Here is a 16,145-nt window from a genome sequence, read left to right as displayed (position 1 = left end):
AGTAAAATAATATTTCAAACTTTATGACATGGCACCACTCTTGAAGGATGCGTTGCAACTAGCAATCAGTTCCAAGTTCTATTGTTTGGGTTAGGGATGTACACAATTCGGATTGGATCAGTTCAGAAGTACTTTTGAAACCAAACTGACTTAAATTAGTTTCCTCAACATGAAATCCAAGCTGAACCAACCTAAAATGAAATCTAGTTCAAATCGACTAGAAAAATTCAGTACAGTTCGGTTCGGTTTATCAGGTTGGAAGAAGAAAAGAGGAAGGGAGAGAGAGAGAAAGAGAGGAAAGAGGGAGAAGAGAAGTCTGGTAGCCTCACCGATTCTAGGGAATTTAATGATCATGGTGGTGGTGGGGCTTGAAAGTGCCGACGTACCAAGGCCGCACATAGGCGATGAGGAGCAAAACAGAGAGAAAGTTGACTACCTTTCGATCACCTAGGCTAACAGGCTAGCTAGATCTGTTGATGGATAAAGGGTAGGGCCGATCCAACATCCAGTTGCATTAAGAGTTCGGTGTGGTTGGAACTAGAATAGGCAAGCAAGGGTGAAATAGGGAGAGGAGAGGAAAATAGGGGAGTTGCTTTGCTATCGATGTGTCATTGGACTAGATTTTACTATTGCTAGTTAGTGCTGAGGCCTAGGCTTGGACAGCTGAGAAGATAATGATGAAGAGAAGAGCCACAACAACAACAATAAAAAAAACCCTAGAAGTCGATGCCATCTCGACCACATAGTAGAGAAAGAAAGACCAACTAATTGACTCTTGATCTCTCTCTCTCCAGCTCAACGATGAGAAGAAGTTCTCTGCTGCAAGGAGGAGAGGAGATGGAAATAGCAATGGTAGAATAGGTAAGAGCTTTGGCTACGTTTAAAGCCTTAAAGGCTTCATATATATATATCGAGTTGTGGTTCCATAGTCATTGATAATGTTAAGATTAAAATGGTCGAAGGGTGCTAGTTTCATTTAGCCCCACATCGACTATTTCTATGATACTTTCTCATTTTAAGGGAAGATCCTCCCAAGTCCTATCACCAACCTTGGTAGCTAGAGGGAGACTGGTATGTCAGGCTGGCTCGTCTATTCCAAGTTGAATTGTACATTTACAGATCGATTCAGTTTAAGTTGCTTTTAACTTAAATCAAAACTAAATTAATTTTTAATTTCAAAAAATTTTATACCAAAAGTGGAAAAATCTTATCCAAACTGGACGGAAATAACCTATCCAGGTCACTTTTTCGAGATATTTCTCTTGTAGGATTTTGGCTAGGAGGTAACTCTCATTGTAAATAAATAAAATTTGAACTAAGAGAAAAATCGAACTCGACTTTTGCAAGGGCATTCCTCACCTTACTATTATAAATAAAGATTATGTATCACAGTTTATTTATAAATCATCAATGAAAGAAAAAGGAATATAAATTCTATTTTCACCAATCTTTTTCCATAATTTTTGAGGGATTCGAGTTCGATGGGTTGAGAAAATTCTTTCTCCGCTCCGGTCATATCAGAAACCCCTTCATCTTTTTTTGGGAGAAACACTTCGACCCCAGAAGTTCAAACAAGGATATATGTCAATCAATGCTTCCTCAGAAGTTCGATTGCATCTTTCTCTGCACTCCTTTCTCACTAGCTTGAGTTAATGTATGCAGCCAATATCTTAGTCTGACATCCAAACGGTGTTTTCCACTGGGGAGCGAAGAGGTGGTATGAATGCATCAAGCATGAAAAAGAGAAAGAAGAGCTTAAATTGCCAGGCATGGGCTTCATGTGTCATCAGTCAAGGGCCTAAGCAAGGTTTCAGGGAAGGCTAATTAGTATGGAAGTAGATGTGGAAGGCTAGGCCTGGTTGAGGTTGTGATTTTAAGTGATGTTCGGTGGAGAGGACCTGTCTTGCGATCATGGACGACCTGATTTATGTGATGCCTTGTAGTTGTTAAGATTTTGTTGGGATTGCAACGCGTTGTCCCATTTATAACATAGGGCCAATACAGTCATGGTATGTTTAGGACTAGACCTATCCAATTCTACCTTTGAAGTAGAGAGAATCCTGACCCATTTAAATGAATGGTTCATGAGTAGATGCAACTTGGACTGCACTCGATAAGTTACACTCAATTGGAGGGTAGCCTACAATGGCTTGCAAGCTTCCCTAGATTTTACGTTGTAAATTACAATCTCTTTCTTAAATTTAAACAAACATCAAGGCTAACAAATGCCTAGCTGACCGCAAATTTCCGTCGCGTATAAACTCCACTGATTGTATCTGCAATTGCATCTTCAATGTCAATATCTTCATCGCGATATATCTCATGAAGAATCAATATGAGTGCAGCAATGAAACAATAGTTGTTGTTTGGATTGATGTGCACTCCAAAAATATGCTTTCCCTATGGCAAATTCATAGCCTTGTGTTCCTCGCTCATCTGCATTGCCACATATATGTATGTATGTATGTATGTATATAAGGGTTTTCTCAATCTTAGTGTCAAAAAACAAGAAAAGAAAAAGGAAAGATAAATCAACTGGATTCCAACACTATGCTAATCATGGGACTTTCTACAACCTAAGCTACGCCATGCATGATCACCTACATGGCCCAAATTGAACAAATTTTTAAGGACACATGTATGTATTTAGTCCTATATCGGCTATAAATTGAGCAGATCTTGGATACTTATGCAAACTAAGAAATTCAAATAATATGTTTCAGCTGGCTTTTTTAGGTGAGATCCCAAGTTGTTATAATAATAGAAAAACAGACCTAGCTAATAGTATATGAGGACTAAGGATATTACAACATGGCCACATTTGAGTTGCCATAGGCTGATCATGGCATTTATAATTAAATTTGTGATCCTCATAATTGAATTTGAATGAATGTATACTTTTAGCCTAGCAACGATGCCAACACTTAAAACGGAGAATGTATGCAAGGATCTATGTGGGCATATATTTAGTCTTTCATTTACTACATACTATATAGATCTTGGATACTTATATATGGTCAAGAAGTTCATATAATATCTTGCAGCTTTTCTTTCTAGATGCGGTCTTGGGTTGTAAAATTGATTAGCTTGAAAATCAAGAACAATTATCAGAGATCTGCGGTTAAGTTGGAGAAAGAATCGGTATCTTAAGAGTTTGTCAAATGCTTCTTCTCCGTTGCCCTCTTACATAATGTTAGTGCTTAGTATAAAATTGTTAGATGACTCTTTTGGATTGCATTGTATTTCCTTCCTAGAGCCATCAATTAATAAGTTTCGGTGGAGCCTTAGCCCCTCCTTTTAAATATATGCATGTAAACAAGTTTATAGGCTTTATGTAAGAAAGTTTTTTAATATATTTGCTTGCAAACAATTCATAGTAAGTGCCCTTAACACATCAGCTGCAGCGTCCATCGCAGCATGGACCACCTGGTCCGCCGTAATATAAATGCACTGCGTATTCATCCTGCTCCACATCATAACAATGACGAATTTTGGTATACTCCAAATGCAATGGATAATCGAAGTCCGCGTGTTTAGTCTTCATAAACATGTCCCTGAAGAATGATGATTTCAGATGGCCTTCGCTGGGAAAATGGCCGTTCCCCATCTGTGTGGTGGTGTGATAGCCTCTGGTTTCCGTGTCACAGACTTTCCCTAGCCATTCAACTTGTTTGGCAGAAGGAAGATTAGGGACTATGGACATTGGCCAATACCCAACTATTTCATCAGAAAGTAAGAACCACCAACTTTGTTGGATATCGTCCTGCCAAGGTTTTAGAACGAGAAAGTTAGACATAATAGACTAATATCATGCCTCACACAAGATTTATTTTGTAGAACACTATTCCAGATCTTCTTGGTCCGCAAAAATCAGCACATTATCATCTAAATTGTAACAAGATAGGGTGAACTTTTTCTAGACCCAAACTCAGCAGGATTACTTTTGTCATGAATTAATATTGAATTCATTTTAAACTTATTCCTGGTTGTAGTGGCTGGCTGAGTTGGAACTAGTTTTGGATTAAGGCTTAGTTGAGTCGAATAATCTACGGGTGCACACCATGCATGTTAAGTTAAAACATGAATATATATATATATATATATATATATATATATATATATATATATATATATATATATATATATATATATATATATTCATGGATTGCGATTCAGATTAAACATTACAAGTTCATAACGAATGAAATTATCAGTTTATACCTTATAAATTATGGGCTCCACGTCATACTGCTTGCCACCGTAAGTTGACAAAGGAGCTAAAGCAGCGCCAAGCATGACTTTGTTGCTGATTTGGACGAAGCCGGGGCACCAGTGATTGTAGCACCCGTTTTCTCCATCCTTGGCCGCATTACAAAACAAATTGAGTTATAATGGATTAAAAGAGATCACTGGGGACTTTCAGAGCAGGAAAACAACTCGCACCAAGTCCTGATCTCTCTAGAAGGACAATAGGTCATTCTAGCCAAACTCTCTCTGGTTTAATTGGGTCTGCTCCTCGATCCTTGCTCTCAACCAGTGTGTTTGGATAATTTTTTGCAAACCAGTATGCTTTCAGCTTACCTAAGGTTGGGTCTAATTTGATGTAACATTTAACTCAGTGGTTTCTGGCTGATTGAGAGGTGCCTGAGTTCAAAAAGATACTGGGGGCAGCCTGGGCCATTTGCAGCCATCCAGTATATAAATGACGCCATGATCATCATTGCAGCAAGTAAAATGATCACCATTGCACTATAAGTAGAAGTTATCAGTGTGGATCCTTTGCAATTTTGACATGCACCAATTGCTAGGAAGTTGGTTTAAATGAAAGCATCTCGCATTCACATTCCATGTGTCTATAGTGTGTATAAATATATTCTTAAATGAGGGAAAGAGCAATGAAAGAGCAGAAAAAATTCTTACCCTCCAATTGGCAAAAAGTCTTGCCTCAGGGCCCAAAAACAAGGTTGGACAAACCTGAAATGCATTAAATTGAAGACCAAGATGAGCCTTTCTCATTAAAGGAAATGTACTAAGGTTCTAAACGCAAAATCAGTGAGAGCAGCAAAATCCAAGCTTCTAAGACTCACTCCCCATCCAGCTTCGACCAAGCTCCCATGATTTACTGCTGCAACTGAGTTCAAGCTCCATTCTCCACTCACAACAAGCAGATCCCAAACGCTAATATATGCTTTGACTCCATAATATGGCTGTAGCTCACTCTCCGTTGCTCCAGCAGTCTAAGAATGCAGACGAAAACGTTGAAGTATTCATCATACCTTGATCCTCAAGTGATAAACTATTGAAACCAAAGTTTTGACTCACTTGTACTGTACAATTCTGTGGCTCGTAAGTGCTCAAACCACCATGTCCGAAGGATCCAGCTTTCAGAAGGTCTCTCTTTCGGATTCTCTGAATGGGAATTGTTCCACTTGGGCAGCTTCCTCTCCTCTGCCATATTTGTTGGCCGGTTGCTTCCAAGGAAAAGTTATCTTTCTTCACCTTGGGTAAAAAACTCGGCCTCATCTATGCACAAATGATTCATTTTTGTTTTTCAGGAAATATAACAGATGATTACAATCCAAACAGCAACACAATCGCAGGTTAGACTATAGAGAAGTGGTTGCAACCCTCCAACTGGAGGAGATTAAGGTTCTTTGGGAGGTACAATTATAAGTATTTTACTTGGGTAATTCTCCCATCATTTCTTAAGGCAATGACTGCCGGTGCTCCCATTGTCATCCTCAGGACAAGAAGATTGCATGATGGAAACTAGACAAGATAAAAACCTAACCATGATAGTATGGTTCTTTAGTAGAGGATGATCGAAGGCAGGTTGCTTGTAAATGTCAACACAGTCAACGACGTCGCCATCTTCACTCTGCAACACCTCGAAGTTTATATTTTTTCCGTTTAGCAACATCATCAATGCCATATTTGCTGAATGTAGATCTTTTTAATACTTTCATAAAGAAAGAAACTAAAATTAGCAACGACCTGTATGGTCTTTACTGATGGCTTGTTGAGTTTTTTCAGAAGTCCCTCTATTTCAGCTTCTGCTGGAATTCTAGTCCCTGCTCCCACCACTCCGAACACGGATAGACCCAATACCAGAAGCCCAAAGCAACTCTTACTACAGGGAAAGTGGTAAAAAATTTCCATGGAATTTCTTCTTGTCACGATGCTAATGGTAAAAACTCTTACCTGTATTCATGATCAAGAAGTAACCCGGAAAACTTAAAAACAGATCCTTTGGAGTCAGAAGATAAACAAACCCAAAATGGCCTCAAATGAGAGCTAGAGGATTCATCCTCACCCAAAGAATATGTATAGAGGAAAGAAAGAGCATGGGGAGCAGAACTATCCAGAGAAGTGCGCCCAGAAAAGATAAATTTTATGAACATACTTGGCATGAGGCTCATGAAGTTTTATTCTCAGATATTTAATGCAGTACGATAACATGATCCTAAAAATATCAGAGAATTGAGTTGTTCTTATTCTCCCACACATTTAACGTGAGAGGACTCGGTATTAATTTATAAACTTTCTTCCGATGGTTATTAGTTATGAGCATGTTGTTACAACAACCAGGGAATGAATACAAGTGATGAGAATTTTATGCGGGAAAATACTTTTGGTAAGTTAGTATTCATCCACCTCATGTGTCTCGCACCAATTTCTTCGAGCTAGACTAACCCTCTCATGCCACGTAGAACTTAATTTTTGTGAACACCAAACTAGCACCTCCTAGAATCATTCTTCTAAAGTTTAGCTTGGGTTTTTGGTACAGCTTGACTTATCTTCTTTATCCTTGGAAGTTTCAGTGGTTATGTAAGTGCAAGAAGGTTTGTAGAGTCTTATATCCAAAGCTTAAATGTTGTGAGCTATGGAATTGTCATGAAATGAAAAACTCATTTAGCCACTGGCTTTTGTCGTAGTATTTTGACCCAAAAATAGCTCAAGGCATTTGAAATCATCTACTAGGCGATTCGACAAGTTATTAGTTGTACCGAGCGACAATGGATCTTTGCACCGAGTCAAAAGTATAGATTAAAGCCTGCACCAGAGAAATGGATTCATGAATTCAGTAATCACTTCTAGTAAATGGTTCCAGAGAAAGTCAGCATGAAGACCAAGAGTACAGCTTGAAAGAGATGTAGATTCTAAGCATTAGAATCAGAGTAGGAGAGATCGGAGTACAAAGAGAGGAAGGAAGATATGTGGAAGGAAAATTTATATGCAAGTTCATAAGTGGAGCTTTAATTATTTACAAGTCCCAAGGAACCACATTACACAAAGAGGCTGCAGATCATTTGCATGCTCTGCAATCTTTGTGGAATGAGTTGAGAGAAAAAAATATGCTCACAGATTCCTGAGGATTTATATATTACATATCGATCCCTGAGATTGCAAAGATGCATTCTGACCCCATATGAGAGAGATGTTGAAAAATAAGTTACTGTGAGGTCAACAAACTAATTAATTATTTATTGGTCCATGAAGACTGCAACTAATTTATTGCAGTCTCTATGAAATAAAGTTTTCAATCAAAATTTATTCAAAGAACCACAGGAATTCATTAGGGTAAATTACGGGTGCCTAAGACATGCAGTCCCGAAATGAGGTCTAGCTTGAAGAGAAAAATATTTATAGCCTCATAAGATGAGCTTTCACCTTACCTGTTTTATTACCAGATTGCAAAGAGCTTGCAGTCTCTCCACCGAATGTGTTAGAGTGAAAAATTATTATGGGCTCCCTAAGAGCATTTATTCTTTATTGGTCTATGACCAAGGATGCAAATCTAGTGAGATCTTTATACTGAATAAGTTGACATAGAAATTATTCCAAGGCCTCTGAGAATCCATTTTATTTCGCATTTTCAAAAATAACTGGGTTAAAATTATATCTTCAAAACAAATATTCATATGTTGATTCAAAATTTACAGTATATCCAGTGAACACCGAACAATGGCGTTATCATTTAATATCATCATTCTTCATTATTTTCCATTACAACAAGTAACAGCAGTCACCATAAAAGCTATTAGTTTATTATTAAAATTAGAAAAAGCTTGAATTTAACATGATAACAGTGCTTCCTGTTATAATGGTCTAACATATAATTCAAAAATACAAAAACTTGACTTGGCTCAAAAGTCAACCGAGTTGAGACGACTTGAAGACTTGGCCAAGAACATCTTAAACATCAAGACTCGATAATAAACTAATAACTAAAAAATATATTATGAAATGCTTAATAGCCTATAAAATTATGTGCATATGATGTAGAACGGCAGAAATAACAATACGCTGACAAGCATTAAATCACCACATTTTTTTCAATAATGGATGATTAAAAATTCTAAGAAATATACACAAAAATCAATACATTGAGCTGGAAACTAAAATAAACTCGACACATTAACATGCTATAGAGTATCAACTATTTCTCAACAGCAATTAAATACCATGAATTAGGAAAAACATAACGAACGGTGTAAAAGCTAGTAGAGGAGAAGTTGCTTGGTGGTTGCTTGCAGGTGACAATGATGAGGAGTAGGAGAGGTGGCCTTACAGTGGTGCCAGAGATGAGGTTGAGAGGAACAGGTGGCCCCGTGGTGCCACAGGTTATCGTTCACATCCAACAGAACTCTTCAAGATCTTATTATACACACATATCATAGCCTGTAAATGATCATTCTCCCTAGCAGGATTATAAGTCATTCAGTCTTCAATCATGAAATTGTTATCCAAAGAAAGATTCTAACAAGAGGTATCCATACAATTAATTCTAATGATCTTCAACAGGCACAGATCTAGAAGATGTTTTTCATTTCCAAGGAATAAGCATGCGAGAAAAACATTATTTAGAGGATTTATAGAAATACAACTCGTTTGTATTGATTCAATGGTATTACATATTCAATACAATGGGTTGCCAATCATCTGTTGAAGGGACCGCACATCAGCAACGCCCATCACAGCACGGGCCTCCAGGTCCACCATAGAAAAATTTGGAGCCCTGTTCCCACTCTTTCACATCATAACAACTAGGCAGTGATGCGGTGTAGCTCAAATTATTTGGAGCCAAAAAGGTGGCGCCTGTGGAATTAACCATTACAGAAACGTTGCTGAAAAATGATGATTTGCGATAACCATCACTAGGAAAAAAGCCGCTTCCCATCTGGGTGGTGGTATGATAACCTCTCCATTCTGTGTCACAAACTTTCCCGAGCCACTGAACTTGTTGGGCAAAACAAAGTCGAGGAATGAGGGACAGTGGCCAGTACCCAACCAATTCATCATTCAATGAAAACCACCATTGCCTTTTCAAATGGTCCTGTCAAGGATTTAGAGAAGAAAGTATTAAGTTTTAGAGTAATTTCAGGCTTAACAACAATTTATTCTGCAGATCAATGAATTGGGCAATGCCCTAGCTATTAAGCCCTCCTCTCTTTAGATCCTTGGTGGAGCAAGTCCAAGTACTAGCAGTATAGGACTTATATAGTAACCTCGAGTAAGTCTTTCTCCCTCCCCCTCTTTTTACCTTTTGAAGAAAACACATTTATAGATTCACCAATTTCTCAAAAAAGCCAGATAATGAAGATGAGAATTATATTCTAATGACTGGCCAAGAGGGCCCTAGCCCCATGGCAAGCCCCCTGCCCACCTATGAGGAGGTTCTATAAGCAACTCCTCCCAAGGAATCTTCAGCAATTGTATTAATTGCAACTTACAAATATTGTTGAGCCACTAAGTCATAATTGGAAGCTTACGTGAGGTTTGGTACTAGTGATATCTGGCTGGATTTGGACATGCTAACTCCCAATTGAGACCTAGACCCATAGGATGTGCAGGTCTAAATTTTGATCCAAACCCTTCCTATTCAAGGAACGGGCCTAGCTCATGTCTAGGTTGGCAAGATTCCATAAGATTCATCAGGTCTATGTGTTGGGATATAGATATAGATCTATAACTTCGCCCCATAATCACCAGGTTTTTGGGATATAGATATCGAGTCAAGGTTCATGTCAAGCAAGTAAGACCATTTAGTAAGTACTATTTAATTCATGCCTTCAAAAAATCCATGAATAGCATAGATTCAAAGTATAGTTAATAAATTTTCTGTGTAAAATTATGTATTACTATACTTGGTAAAGGAATATCAAGTCTTAATCCAGGTTGGCTTGGGTTCATAAAAAATAAATCCATATCTTAATGTATAACATGATTGGGTCGAAGGGAAAATGAGCTGAAGAGGAGCCAAGCCAAGCCTAGCTCTAACTTGGCTTGTTTTATATGGTGCAAAGAAACTAGATCAAGAGATAGCAAGGCAAATAAGGAGGGAGAAGAACAAATAGATTTACATGTTTCAGCCTATGGCTTACATCCATGGGCAAGGATGATCCAGAAGACTTCACTAATGGTGGAGAAAGTACAAAGAGGAGACGCGAAAACGCTAATACAGAAGCCTCAAATCTTACAAGCAGTCAAAAGCCCCAAAATAGAAAAGATGCAATCCCAAAAACTCTAGGATAGGTGAACCCTATCTGTGTACCAACACCTCTGCCCCCTATAAGCCTTATAGCCCCCAGGTCGAGGGCCCGAGAGGAGAGTCTCTTTTAGCAATCTATCCTCTAGATAAAAGATGCCATAACATTTTATATTCGGATTGAGCTCGAGCTAGCATGCGAATCTATCCTCTAAATAAAAGACGCCATAACATTTTAATGAAGAAAATCGAACTCGAACCAAATTTTGAGCCAAACTCAAGCTAGCGACCGAGCAACTTGCTCATTTGCCAGTCCTAATTGGATCAAGTCAAGTTCGCATTTTCTATATCAAAATTCAGACTTCAAATTTATGATGGCTCCTTTTTTTTATTAACTAGGATTGAACTTGGGATGAAAGCTAGTCAAAATCAGAGATAAGGGCAGAATTGAAACCAAAATCGCTGGTATCCAATACATCCTCATGATGCGTCTATTTTGGATGCATACCCTACCCATAGGCCTATTGGTATGGATTGGAACTAGGTAGGATCTAGCATGATACAGGCTCTTGTAGCAAAGGTACTTAGAAATTTGTTTGTTCTCATAGTGAAATCTCACAGGTTTTGAGTATAACTAGTCAAAGGTACTTTGTCATCAGGTAATTAAGTTCAAGTTACTACACCGCATATACATGTTGTGTATGTTAAGCTAAAAAGGAGAAACAAATATTTAACTATATTCCAATTTACATAAAAAAAACAACTTCATATACAATGAAATGAATTCATACCTTATAAATTTTGGGCTCCACATCATACTGTTTATCACCATACGTTGACAAAGGAGACAATGCAGCACCAAGTGAGAGTTTGTTGCTGACTTGAACGAAGCCTGAGCACCAAAGATTGTAGCACCCCTTTTCTCCATCCTTTGTCACATTACAAGAACAAGTGAATTCTGGTGGATTAAATGGGACCACATTGGCTTCCAAGTTAGAAATTATTCAACAACTTAGACTAAGTCCTGATCCCTCTAGAAGAATGTGAGCCATTTTAGTCTTTCTGGTTTAATGCAGTCTGGCCTCCTTGTCCTCAAGAAATGTGTTTGGATATCTCCTGTCAACTCAGTGTGTTTTTAGCTTAGCTGAACCTGGATCTAACTTCTTGTTACCAAGTTAAAAGCCAGGGATGTCTAGCACTTGGGCCTAGGCTGATTATAAATCTACCCAAGATCAGTAAAATACCAAGGCAGCCAGGTCCACTTGCAGATATCCTGTTATATAGATGTTACGATCATTGTAGCTATGGTACATAATGATAATTATGGCCAATTTATGATATCTTTGCTTATTAATACGATCTTATAGTCTAATTCATGAGCGTACAAACTAGTTCAGTTGGACAAAGTAAACCAAAGTTGGTTACTGTGACTTAGTTCTAGAAGATCCACTGCACTATTTTGTTATTATCCATTGTTTCTCTTTATATCAGAAAAGGTAATACTTAGGATTAAGTCATTATTCAATCCAACAAAATCCAATAAGAGGCACAAGGCAAACTACAACTGATAAAGAGGCAATTTTGGGGATGTTATTGCAGGACAAAAATGTCATTGAAACCTTGAGTTGGGATAATGAAAACTGTTTCCCTGCTTTTGCCAGTTATGTAGGCTATTGGACCTCTCCTTTCTCAGAAAAGGGGAATGGTGATGACCTAAACTTTGTTTGACTTGAGGCTAAACTTGGTGGATGTTACCTTATTCCCACTTCCTATATGTGTGTAGTGTGTACATGTGAATATTAAAATGAGGGAAAATAAGATGAAGCAAAGAATCAAAGAATTACTCTCCAATTGGCAAAAATTCTTGCTCCACTTCCAAAAAACAGGGACGGACTCACCTGAAATAAATTGAATGCAAGATTTAGGTGAGTTTCACCCAAAAGAAAAAAAAGAAAAAGAAAAAAGAAAGGGACCAGGTGAGTTAGTCAAACAGCAATCAACCTGTCAGCATTTATAACAAATTGAGATGACACGTATACCTCTATGAGCTCCAATATAACACTGAAAAATAAGCTGACTTAATAAGATAAGGGATACATCTGTTTCATAAGACAGGGAGAATAGATTAATTATTGTGCTCTCTCTCGCCGCCGCCCTCCCCTCCCCCCCCCAGCCCCCACCGGCGTAAGTGTGTTATGTGTGTATGCACGCATGTGAATAGCAGTCGAGCACCACTAATTTGGGAACTCATGTGAAATGGACAAAATGGAGAAGAGGTGCAACTTGGTACAGCCCGTTTTGTAAAGAGATTCTTCATTCAAACACTAAAGAATGACAACTCCCAAAGTTTAAATATTATAGCTAAATATAAGGTGTTTGAGAGCAACATAAAACCCCATGCTTGTCTGTTTTTTCACAATCTAATATCCACTCCAACATTCCAGTAATAGCCCTACCCCCCCCCCCCCCCCCTCTCCTCCTCCTCTATCTCAAAAAAGAATGCAGATAACCAAGGTTTTAAGTTCCAGTGGGACCAGGGGCATCCCGACCAGGCGACCATCCCATCCCATGAAGAAACCGAGACACTGTCATTCCAGGGGATTTAGAAACTTGCAGATAACCCTATTAACTATAGTTTTATTCGAATTTGCTTTGTTCTGCCTAGCTTTCTGTCAAATATTGAAATAAATCAAAATGAAATAGGCATTACTAAAGAAGTGACTTACCCCCCATCCTGCTTCTACCAAGCTATAATCATTTACTGCTGCAATCGAGTTCAAGCTCCATTCCTCATTCATGACAAGTAGATCCCATACATTAATGTTTGCTTTGACTCCATAATACGGCTGTTGCTCAATTGCCATTGCTCCAGCAATCTAAGAACCAAGATAGAAGTGTTATGTACTTGTTATACCATGATCTCATTTGGTGATCAAATGAAACCAACAATTCAACTCACTTCTATTTTACAATTCTTTGGTTCCTGAATACTCAGACCACCATGTTCTAAGAAGCTAGCTTTGAGAAGGTCACTCTTGTGAATCCTTCAAATTGGAATTGTTCCATTTGGACAACTTCCACTCCTTTGCCATATTTGTTTTACAGTTACTTCCAAATAAAAATTTTCTTTCTTCACTTCAGGGAAAAAACTCGGCCTCATCTATAGCACAGGAGATTCTTTTGTCATACATACTGAGGAAAATAGTACAGGTAATTCTGTTAAAAATATTAAAAAAAAAATAACGAGCACAGCTATGGCCCAGTGGTTGCAACCTGCCTTCATGTGAAGAAGGTTCCAGGTTTAAACCTTGAGAGGTGCTTCCCCAAGTATTTGACCTTGCAATTCTTGCATCATTTCTTGAAGGAATGATTACTGGTGCTCAACCCAACATAATTCTCGATATTATAAGACTGAAGCATGCGAAATAGTAGTAAGAAAATAAACAGATGAAAACCTCACCGTAATAGTGTGATTCTTTAATAGAGGATGATCGAATGCTGGCTGTTTGTAAATATCAACACAATCAATAATGTCACCATCTTCACTCTGCAAACCTCACAAAATAGCTTTTTTCTTTCAATACCTTTTTCAGAATCATCATCAATAACAGTCGATCTTTTGATACTTAATAACGGAACACACTATAATCAGCACCAACCTGTATGGTCTTTAGCGCTTGTTTGTTTAGTTTTTCCAGAAGTTTCTCTACTTCTATTTCTGTTGGAATTCTAGTCCTTGATCCAGCCACTACAAACACCAGTAGGGCCAACAACATAAATCTAAAGCAACACTTACCACTGGGTAAGTGGTAAAAAATTTCTGTGGGGTTTATTGCTGTCATGATGGTTAAGGCAAAAGCTCTCATAGTTTCACCTGTATTCATGATCAAGAAGCAATTCAGAAAACTGAAAAAACAGATTCGTATTGCTTCCGATTCAAAAGATAAAAACCCCCAAATGGCCGCAAATCGGAGATATAAGATTCACCCTCACCCAAAGAAGAAAGAGTAAAGAAAGAACAAGAGGAGTATTGTACTACCTGCACTTGGTAGAAGAAACTAAGAAATTGGACTCTTAGAAGTGATGGACCAAATTAGGAGGTTTGCAGAATTGTACAAAAGAGTTGGCTTGGCAAATTAATAGCTATCTTGTGTTGCAATTTAGTGTTTCAAGACATACATGGCATGAGACAATTGAAGTTTACCCCCAGAGATTTAAAGCAGTATGCTTGCGTTTTTTTTCTAAAATATCAGAGAATTGAGTTGTTCTTGTTATTCTCCCACGCAATTAATGTGAGAGGATTCATTATTAATTTATAGAGATGGTTAATAGTGATGAGCATGTCGTTACAACAACCATGAGAAAGCTGGAAGTATGCAATGCTGGCTTGGCAACTTAGTCGTCTGCCACTCAACCAAGCCTCTTCTGCCACGTGGCAGGAGGGAACTTTTCTGTGCATGAAATGTACTCCCCTTGGCATTACTCTTTTTTGTGGTTACAACTTGCAGCAATCATGCGGATGATGTATTTGGGATGTAACAACTAATAACTTTAAATCAAGCCAAAAATAGCGTGACGTAATGAGCTTCATCTGGTCCGTGATTTAGTTATTTTGTAGTTATACTGAATCAGGGCAAATGACTGTGTATTGCAGCATTAATCAACAAAATACCAATTAAACAAGAAAGCTGAAACATATAAACGACGGCCACCCAAGCATCACAAGCAACAGAAGATACCAATTAAATCGACACAATGCAGTAACTTTATTAGATCGAATAGAATGGTTTACGAGTACCTACAAGATTCTAAGAAGAAATCGTTCGATAACCGCGAGGAATCATGCCAAGATCTCGGCTTTCTCGTTCTCCATCACACGGGCCAAAGGTAGAAGACGGAGAAGCTTGAGGTGGAGGTGGGAGGGGGGTGAAAGTTGAGAGAAAAGACAGGGCATGACGAATAATCGCAGAGTAGTCGACGAAGAAATTGTGGCGTAGGCTGCAGCATTGGCGATGGCGGCAGAGGGAGGAGGGGGGAAGGGAGGAACCAACGGACGAGAGAGGCAGAAGTTTGAGAGAATAAGGGTTCAGAGACGCAGCCACTAGAGATGGCCTCCGATAATTTTAGATGTAGGAGAGGGAGAGAGGACGAGAAATACGCTTGAGGGTTCGTTTGGGGGAGATATGTCGGTGCTATATGACGATTTCGGAAAAGCACTTATCTAGTATGCTGTAAGTTCATTTGGTTGGAATATATTAAATTATAGGATAGTTCGATGATTTTTGAGAATTATTTATTTAAAAAAATAATTATGAAGAAAATAAATTTTATCATATATTGGTGGAAATACTATTTTTTTAAAAAAAAGCATCAGAAAAATTACAATATCTAGTTAAAAATAATTTTATATAAAAATATTGCTGAGCCAACAATATTTTTGAATAAATAATTTAGATGATAATATTTTTTTTAATCCATCTGTTGGTCCCATCTATATAAACTTTATCAATATTGACTATTTTGAATATTAAAATATTTATTAATAAATATTATAAATAAAAATTTATTATTTAATAGGTTAATAATTTATAATAATATAATATTGATATAAATATATTAATATAATTACTATTAATTATATAATATAATTAATATA

General features: G+C 37.8%; 2 protein-coding genes across 5 annotated transcripts; both read right to left on the bottom strand.

The window, feature by feature from the left end:
• Positions 1–2,960: 2,960 nt before the first annotated feature.
• On the bottom strand, positions 2,961–6,373 carry LOC103702215 (protein neprosin-like). Its single transcript, XM_088702054.1, has 4 exons — positions 5,995–6,373; positions 5,719–5,878; positions 4,222–4,370; positions 2,961–3,763 (listed from the first exon to the last, which is right to left on the bottom strand). Exons 1-4 carry the CDS (start codon positions 6,157–6,159, stop codon positions 3,395–3,397), a joined length of 843 nt encoding a protein of 280 aa, XP_088558180.1. The 5' UTR covers positions 6,160–6,373; the 3' UTR covers positions 2,961–3,394.
• A 2,437-nt stretch (positions 6,374–8,810) lies between these two features.
• Positions 8,811–15,690, bottom strand: LOC103702089 (protein neprosin-like). Of its 4 annotated transcripts, none has more exons than XM_088702461.2 (6): positions 15,288–15,690; positions 13,449–13,649; positions 13,216–13,365; positions 12,334–12,387; positions 11,281–11,418; positions 8,811–9,337 (listed from the first exon to the last, which is right to left on the bottom strand). In XM_088702461.2, the coding sequence occupies exons 3-6, from the start codon at positions 13,351–13,353 to the stop codon at positions 8,963–8,965; spliced, it is 705 nt and encodes a 234-aa protein (XP_088558587.1). In that variant the 5' UTR covers positions 13,354–13,365; positions 13,449–13,649; positions 15,288–15,690; the 3' UTR covers positions 8,811–8,962. The 4 variants fall into 4 exon arrangements, with proteins under 4 accessions (XP_088558587.1, XP_088558586.1, XP_088558588.1 ...); XM_088702460.2 differs by having other exon boundaries at positions 15,292–15,690; XM_088702462.1 differs by lacking the exon at positions 15,288–15,690 and adding an exon at positions 13,763–13,840.
• Positions 15,691–16,145: the final 455 nt, after the last annotated feature.

The sequence above is a fragment of the Phoenix dactylifera genome, chromosome 8 (genome assembly GCF_051530095.1).
Source record: "Phoenix dactylifera cultivar Ajwa chromosome 8, Ajwa_hap1_PhDact_Kaust_v1.1, whole genome shotgun sequence".
In the NCBI taxonomy this organism is placed as follows: Eukaryota; Viridiplantae; Streptophyta; class Magnoliopsida; order Arecales; family Arecaceae; genus Phoenix; species Phoenix dactylifera.
The sequence above is the reverse complement of the archived record's forward strand: the minus strand, read 5'-3'. Positions and strand labels throughout refer to the sequence as shown.